This window comes from Apium graveolens, chromosome 4 (assembly GCF_009905375.1).
Source record: "Apium graveolens cultivar Ventura chromosome 4, ASM990537v1, whole genome shotgun sequence".
NCBI classification, from domain to species: Eukaryota; Viridiplantae; Streptophyta; class Magnoliopsida; order Apiales; family Apiaceae; genus Apium; species Apium graveolens.
In genome coordinates this window covers 314,294,316-314,303,805 of record NC_133650.1, presented here as the reverse complement: position 1 = coordinate 314,303,805, position 9,490 = coordinate 314,294,316, and the positions used below count along the sequence as shown (strand labels likewise).

General features: G+C 29.7%; 1 protein-coding gene across 1 annotated transcript; it reads right to left on the bottom strand.

The window, feature by feature from the left end:
- Positions 1–4,303: 4,303 nt before the first annotated feature.
- LOC141720233 (uncharacterized) lies at positions 4,304–4,888 on the bottom strand. The gene has a single exon (XM_074522581.1). It carries the CDS (start codon positions 4,886–4,888, stop codon positions 4,304–4,306), a length of 585 nt encoding a protein of 194 aa, XP_074378682.1.
- Positions 4,889–9,490: the final 4,602 nt, after the last annotated feature.

Below are 9,490 nucleotides of genomic sequence, written 5' to 3'. Positions count from 1 at the left end.
TATTACTGCGTAGATCCTTTCTGCTTAGAATTTGCAATGGGGTTCCTCCACTTGTTTACAAGTTCAATCTTTCGCTTAATTTTCGATTAGGTAGTAAAAGGCGAGATGAATTGTCACCTGTTCTAATTTTGGGTGACTTGTGGTAATTTTTCCGGTGAGACAAGATGCACATATATTTAGATCTAATTCGATAATCAAGTCTATACATGATTCACGTAATTTATTTATTTTTGCTAGTATGACACAGTCGATTAACCATCACTTTGGCTCTGTAATACTTGCAAGATCACATAACCCCCGAAGCAATAAATCTCAACGTTTATGTTTTGGGAGGAAGAAAATTGAAGTATCGACCTTATGCAAGGACCAGGGGCCTGTTTGGGTACCAGTAACATTTTATCGACGAGTGTTTTACGACCCAATTTATAAGTCAAAATTATAACTCATGATAAGTTGAATGTTAGTATTGACGTACTTTTTTTTATTTTTTTTTATTATTTTTAGTTTTTAAATATATGTTTTAAATGTTATTCTAATTTAAAATTCATGAATTAAGATGATTATATTAAAAAAATATTTTTTTGGTTTCATTTAATTAAAAAAATTCCGACTCATAAGTAAAATTATTCAAACGCTTATATAATTTATAAATATATATTTGCTTATCACTTATAAGTTATATATTCATTTTAAATCATAAATGACTTATTTTAAAATATTTTAAACGGGTACTAGATTAGGTAATGTCAGTTGAGTTAGAGCAATTTCAAGAGTTTAGCTATTTGGAGTCCTAAACTATAATATAACGAATTAGAAACATATCTCAGTAATTCCTTAAATCACTATAATCCACTAAGATCTTGTTTCAATTCCTTATCATTAGCTAACTTTTCTCATCTTCTAACTTTTATTTTATAATAAATAAATATTTGAATGAAGTACTTTCTCTTTCTTAACTTTTTGTAATAATGATACTTTTTAATGATAAAATATTATATAAGGAATGTATATAGGGAATGTTTTTGGAGATGATAATAGATATTGATGTTTTAAATTAGTAAGATCTAATATTTTATGTTAAATGTTAAATTTAGAGAATGAACTAAGAATCTGTTGGAGATGCTACGAGAGCTCTCGAGTTTAATCCTTCATTTTTTGGCGGAACCATTTATAGAAAATGATCGCTCAGTTCCCTGTATTACATGTGAATACACCTGTACAACGTTGAAATCAAATTTCACCAATAATTGAGCTCCGAATGGTCAGAAGATGAAATGATAGTGTCCATATTTGAGAGGTGTGTAACGAGCAGGAAAAACAAATCAAAATGAAATTTGCCATATCTTTCTTTTAGAAGAAAAAGAAATGGGTGTATTTTCCTCGTGGGGGAACTTAAAATCGAAGTTTTTAGTAGAAACCCCCCATTCAAATCTTCCAGAAACAATTGTATGTTGGAAAGTGAAATGTTGTGGGTGCATCAAACTGTCACGTTCAGTGGTTTTTGAATTAAAAAAGTTTGGAAAATAATATATTGCAGATGTTAGGGAGATGCTGATCTCTTGTATTCATTAAATCAGAAAGATAAGGAAATAATAAGTGAAAAATTTTACGGAGACCACATTTTTATCGGAAATCTCGGAGACCACCTATGTTTTGTAATCAAAACACTATGAAATATATTATTTTATGAAGTATGTTTTACAAATATCACTAATTCATTAAAATTGTTGAGGATCATTTAAGTTTAATAAGTATAATGTGTATGTTCTGTAATTTGAACAAATGTTCTGCACAATAAACATGTTTTGTAAAATAAAACATTTTGTAATGTTTTACATGCAGTATATATACAATATTCAAGATTTTATAATTTGACCGTTCATGTCGTGATTTTGTAAACAAAATTAGAAAAAAAACATATTTATGGTAAAACAAACACATTTTCAGGTACCTTAACGGTCAAGGTTTTTGTAGCAGTAATCTTTTTACAAGTTCTATAAGAATGCCAGCTTTATGTGTTCAACGGCCAAAAGCAATCTTTGCTTTGCGTGAGTGGTTTAAAAATTAAAACCTAAAATAAAAATTTATACTGTACTCCCTTTGTTTTATTTTATCTTTTGACTTTTCTGTACATATCTCAGGATGCATCGACTGCATAGTTAAAATTTAAGTTATATATTTTTATTCAAAAAAAGAAAATTTTAAAAATTACTCCCTCCGTCCCTTCCAATTGTTTACATTTCTGAGGAAGTATCTGACACGCATTTTAAGGTGCATAAAAAGTACAGTTATTTAACTTATTTTAACAATTTTCTTTTTCTGAATAAAAGTTGAATGTTTTAATTTTTATTCAGAAAAATAAAATTGTAAAAAAAAAATTACAGAACTATACATTATATGCACCTTAAAATGCGTGTCGAACACTCTCTAAAAAATATAAACAATTGAAAGGGACGGAGGAAGTATTATTTTAACTATTCAGTCAAAGCACTTAGAAATAAGAAAACACTATTAAAAAGAAACAAATGGAGTGTTAGTTTTCCTAACTCGAATTTAAGCTTGAATCAGATCCACTTCAACGGTGCTCGTGCATTCACCTCCTTCCAAGGAAGAGATGCTTTATCCGGTGAATTTTCGATAAAGAAAAATGTTAGGCATCCCTGAATTTTGAAATAATTTGATATTTTTTGATTGATACACTACAATGAATTGAAATGAAACTTGCGTGTTTACATCAATTTCACCTATATCACAGATGAAAAAAAAGAGTGGGATTAAATTTAGTGGGAAAGGGTTCACGGGATACCCTAATACAACAAACAACTTTTAACCTATGGATCAACCTTCCAACGGTTGTAATAAAAAAATAACTATACGTCCGGAGAAATTACTTTTTTATCCCTTGTCACAGTCCGCCAATGTTAGCGGTCCGGAGAAATTATCTTTTTGCCCCCTAGTCACATACCGCGATATTGTCTGTTGTTGAGACTTGATGTTAATGAAAAAGGTCTATTTTTATTTAGTAAATAAAAATTTATTTCCGTTGACTGCGGTTTGTGAAAGTTAATTTCTTAACGGTCCCTACAAGTATTTTATTTAATCATAATGGTTGGATATACAATTGATCTAACAGTCAAAAAGTTATTTATTGTATAAGAGTTTTATGAAAACCGTTGCGATGGATCCTTCCCTAAATTTAAAATAAATTCAACTCACTTTTATAAACGAAACGTGACTTGAAATTATAAAAAACCACAAATTTATCCATTTCAGACCTTAATTAGGCCGCTAGTTACAAATATTTGGAACAGATGGTGGTTGGCGCAAAACATTGAAAATTTGAAACATCGACCCTCTCCAATATAATAATGTCCAAATTCTCCAAATTATTCTGCAGCTGATTTAGTTATTCAACTGTACGTACATATATTCTGTATGGTATAATAGAACAATGTGTTCTGTTTTTTTCTAGTAGGACAATTTTGATCAGACTAAAATGTTTCTAATATATTACGTACTGCTACATACCATTTTTTTTGCTAATTAAACGCCCTTAGAAACCGAACTTGCTTTTGACAATGGCTCCGTTTGGGAGTACCGTTGAAAACTGATGTATTATGAGAAAAAGTGTTGTCAGAAAAAATAGATAATTGTTTGATAATTTTTTTTTAATTATGCATATTTTGAGATAAAATATGTAAAAATAATATTTTTGAGAAGATTTGACGGTGAAACTGATAACTACTTGTTACAAAAGCTGAAAACAGCTTTTTCCAAAAGTATGGAGACATGCTTTTGATAACCGCAGCTTTTAGACCAAAATCGTTTTTCCAATAACAGTTTTTAGAATTTACCAAACACCTTTGTAACAGTTTTTCAACAAAAAATTGTTCTAGCTGGAACAGCAATACCAAACGGGACCAATATTCAAACCATTGACATCCTCCAAGGGAGCGAGGAAGATTGTTCGTACCATCTTCTCTTCATTTACCTTCACAACATTCTGTATTGTAGTGTTCATTAACAAATAACAAGTAGTCAAGTACAGCAAGTTCTTAAAACTCATGACCATCTTACCTAAAAACATGACAAAATGCGGCTAAAATGAATATATACAATGCCACTTACAATATACTTAAACTTGTAAACCTTTAACCTTGACAAAAAAACTGATCATTTGAGGATCAGTAACATGTGTACTTGATCCTCCACACAACTTGTCTTGTTTATGATCAACAAACTGTTGTTGATCATCCACAAAGGCGCCTAATCTTCCGGAACATCGAAAAATCGAAGAAATTAATCAGAACACAGCAGTTGTTTGTGAAACAGCATGGCTTCTGCTTCTAGGAAACATCACTTCTTTCTTCTTCTTAACCTGAACACTATCTTCTTCTTCTTCTTCCTCCTCTTCTTCAAAAGGCTTTTCTTCATCAATCTTCCCCATTCCTACACTTACACTTCTCGGAACCACCCCCTGTGATGATGCAAACCTATTGTTACCCAACACTAAAGACTCCTTGAGCTTCTTCACCTGTTGCTCTTTTATGAGTTGTTTCAAGTACAAGTCCATGTCCATTCTCAACTTACTACTTGGATCATTGTTATAAGTTGTTGAATTAGCTCTAATAAGCTCTTTCAAATCATCACCTTCAAAATTAGTAGATGAGAAAGAATTTGCATAACTTGTACTAAAACTCTTGGGCAAAGCTGAACTAGCTTTTGAACTCTTGTTCCTTGACCCCATCATATTATGGCTACTCACATACCTTGGCTTTGAAGCTACATCCATCATGCTTTTCACATACATGTCCTTTCCTTTCTTTAGAAACCTAAATGGTAGTGTTATGATCCTCAAAAACTTGTTGTGATGTGTCTTTCCACCCATATCTTGCACTCTTAATGAACCTTTAGTTATGCTTTAATCGAGTTTCTAAACCCGCGTAAACTGGTCCGAACACCTGATCAATAATTAGGGTTTGAGAGAGAGAGAGAGAGAGATGGTGGTTATGGAAGAGTGGGAAGAAGGTGAAGACATATAAGTAGCAAGGTGAAAGAGGAAAGGGAGGTGAAAGTGTAGACTAATTCAAAGCCAACCAGATAAGACATGATCAAAGGAGATTAGAATAATGAATAAGCAATGACAAATTATTGTTACACAAGGGTAGGCAAAATTATTAATTGGAACAACAAATTTCTCAAAGTTTGACTCGGAAAGTCCGTGTTCTAACATTGCTAACTAAGCTTTGTTATCATACGGTGGCTTAAGACTTTACGCATGATTTTAATATAAAATAATCTTTGTTAGCAACGAACCTAACAAGTAACGGTTTGTACAGGGCAATCTATTTTCAATTATTATTATTATAAAATTATTTATGTAAATTTGATATTCACAAAATTTGCAAAGCACATTGTACACATTAACAGAACCAAGAGTTCAAATCATTAGGAACTCGTATATTTTTTTTTTTGCTAATCAATTATAAACGTATAAGTCAGATGTACGGGTGTTCAACTACTTCACCAATATTTCGTTGGCCGGGGCTCAAATAGTTCTGACATTGTGCTGAAATAAATCTCTCTGAAATAAATCTGGAATAATTTTAAGTGATTTGATAAGTGAGAAATTCATATGAAATTAGCTTTCGCAGGTACTAATTGTGTAGCTATAAGTCGGTGCATGGTTTTAAAAACGTGGGTAATTTGCGGCTGGTTGAATGTATACCGTTAACTGTAGTCCCTGGTTTGGAAATTGGAAAAGTCTTGATCTTCTTATCCTTATCTAGCCAACGAAAGGAGGAGTAACAAAGTAAGAGCTAAGAGGAGATGACAAAGAGGAGTTGTATCATGAAATGAGATGTCATATATATGGATGAGTTCTAATTTGGACTAATTTGGAGACATATATATATATATATATATATGTTCATACTATTATTAGGAAAATAGTTAATTGCACTTTGTAACTCCACTTTTTATTTAAAATTAAAACAGTATACTTACTTTGCAAAATACAGTTTGCAACCCTTAACTTTGAATATCAATTACAATATGCATCCTTGCGGTTATAAAATTGAAATTGAGATGTTAATATTAATAATTAAAATTTTAAATTAATTAAAATATTTATTTTAATGTATTTTTTACATGAAAAAAATTATAGTTATTTTCTATTAGTAATATTCTAAATTAATCATAATGCTAAATACTTAAAATATATTTATTAAGCAAAATATATATTTATATATATAATCATAAAGTTTCTAAATATATCTATATTTTAAAATTTTAAAAATTATACTGAGTAATAAAATAATTGACATTAATATTATTTTTATAATTTGAAATTCTAAATTTTAGTTTAATTTAAAAAAAATTAAAATTATTATTTAAATATTTTGCTGAACAATTTTACCCTCCACAATATAAATATTTTTAACAAAATGGTTAAAAAGATGCATGTTGTATTTGATGTGTAAAATTAGGGGTTGTACACTGTATTTTTGAAAAGAAAAATTACAAGTTACAGACTTGACATATGAACGGGTATCTAGCATTTTCCGATGAAAAATTAAGATAAACATGAATTTAGGCCATTGGATACGATACCGTACTTGAAAAGTGCATTAAAGCTTGTCCCGTAATAAATTTAAGAGAAATTATCAAAAATATTATTTTTTTTCTAATTATTTTTTTACAATTTTACGATCTTTTTTAAAAATTGCAAAAATACTGTTTGCAAACAAAAACTACCAAATATGCAACTTAACTGAAAAATTATTGTACTTTTTTGGTTGCAATTGAGTTGCATCGGGTTGTATTTGAAATTGCATCTGGTTGTTACGTATTGCAAAACCGCATTTCTAAAAAAATATAAAATTTTATTTTTGCAAATTAAATTAAAAAACCGTATATTTGCAAAAAAAACAAAAAAACCATATTTTTTTAAAAATCTCTAAATTTAATTGCGTCCAAAAAATTTAACATCAACAATGAGCTACATAGAGATTAAACCAAACTAAACATTTAAGTATGTTCAAGGTATATGCCATTATGCCACTTATCAGAAAATGTTAGAGATGTTTCCATAAAAATCCGGTCTATATGGGTAAGATATGCAATGCAACACATGCTAATTTTGGGTAGTTCGGTTGGTTGAGATCGGTGATTTAGAGACTAAAATTTTCGATTTTATTTCAAATGTTCACTGATTTTAAACAGAATATTATCGTTCAGTAATTTAGAGACTTACTACTCCTAAAATTTTAAGTTTTACTTTAAATGTACGCTCCAATTTAAACAAAAGATTATGATTATTGAGATGCTTGTAAATTGGTCCGTATAACTGATTATAAAAAAAATATGCGACTAATACTCTAATAAAAGTGAGGGTCGAAAAAAAAAATTGGAACTCATTTTTACAAGTATTTTGGACGTTACTGAAATCTATAAATTTTTAAAAGTTTGAAGAAAAGAAAGTTCAAATATATCGAAATTTTTACAAGCATGGTCAGGTTGTGATGATTGATATTTTGAGGGTTCTAGAAACACAGCGTAATGATACTATTTAGAATGATAAGCTTTTTTGTGGAGAAAAAGAAAAATTATGATAAGGTTGTTTTGAGGCCACAACAAGAACAAGTGTAATATAATGCCAAAAGTTTGGCTGCTGCTTATCGACAATATACAGCATTTATTTTCTTTTTCCTTCACTCCGTGACTAGAGGAGGATCTCTATTCAAACTCCTAACCTAAAATTTAGAGGAAAATTTTTAAAATCAAGCTTTTTTTCAAATTATTAGAAGTTCTTTTATGCTCCTCAATATTATGAGTCTCTCCCCTCGTCTCTTTCTATTCTTTACTAATATAAATAACTTTCTTCCAACTTTTTCATTACATCATTTTTCTTTATATAAATAACATGGATATATTAGCTAATTAAAAAATGTTAGCATGTAATTTAAGAGGCTAGATAGATTCATTGTTGGAGATGACAAGTATTTGAAACTCTTAAATAGGTAAGAGTTAATATTTTATTTTATTTTTGAGGAGGGGCCTAAATTAATTCTTGGAGATGTTCTAAATTTTTCAATACAGACGTCAAGAGTTAAACCTCTTTAAAGTAGTAGGGCCGAGACAAGAAAAAATTATTACTTTAACGAGTTTATTAATTTACCGGAAGTAAAAATAAATTGTGTCCATTATGTTAGAACATGATAAAAATATTATTTTAGTGAGGTTATTATTTTATCGATTATTACTTTATCAAGGTTTAACTGTACTCAAGTTCGTTAGATTTATGAAGTTAACATCAATAACAATCATCGTTAAAAATAATATTGGTCTTATTGTTAGCTATATTATCTTATTGGAACCTTCCTCTAACACCTAAAGATTTTAGATTAGCTGATTACTCAACATGGTATCAAAGCTTAAGCTCGCGGGAGAACTAAGATTTGATTCCCAGCCATCCCAATATTCTCACAATTTATTGTGGACACTAAAGGCAATTATGCCCAAAAGATGGGCACCGGTGTTCCACTATTCGATCCATAAATAGGCTTCGAATGAGGAGGAGTGTTAACTATATGATCTTATTGGGTTTTTCCTCTAATACCTTAAGGTTTTAGATGAGTTACTCAACACTTATTTGACAATTAGCGGCTACCTATTTGGATTTGAAATACTTGTATTAAGTAGCTAATTGAGTTTGTTATTTTGATTAAGTGATTTAATTTAACTATTTGAATAAAATTGTATGGATAAATTGATATTTCAATTAGATTTTTTTACTATTACTTGAAAAAACTCCTCCTATAAGCTTTTTCAAAATTAGTTTTTCAGAATAAAAAACTATTTCAAAAAAGTTAACTATCAAACACTAATATTAAATATTTCATTTGATCAAAACTCTGATTTGATTAAAAGCTATTTTTTGGCCAAAAAACTTACTTTTAAACATCCCCAATATCTATAATCATCTGATTAATTGGAGTAAGCAAGACGTATTGTGAAGCTAACTGCTAAGCCCACTTGACGTTTTGGATTTTGACCTATGTTATAGAAATCGGTCGATTTTTCAAAAATCGCCGATAAATCGCTCAAAAATCGGTCAAAAATAATTGTCCGATTTAACCAATTTCCGATAAATCGCCGATTAATCATCCGATTTTTTAAAAATCATCCGATAAATCCTAAATCGGTAACTCAACCGAATAATTCCGATTTCCGAAATCTGTAACACTCATTTTGACCAAGACCCTGTAAAGTATGAACCATTCAGTTCTGTTCATGACATGTTTGTTTATTTTAAACAAGTATCTACATACTACAGCTTGTTGCAACAAAAAGAAAAAGAAGTAAAAGCAGACATCATCATTCTCCCGGAAATTACTCAATTAGGCGTGTAACAGAGGACTATATTTGGTGTATATGTTGTATTTTTCGAAAAAATAAATTGTCAAAGTCCTCAACTGTTGGTATTTTT

Coding starts and splice junctions, on each gene's coding strand:
- LOC141720233 (XM_074522581.1), bottom strand. CDS start 4,888: ATGGGTGGAAAGACACATCACAACAAGTTTTTGAGGATCATAACACTA.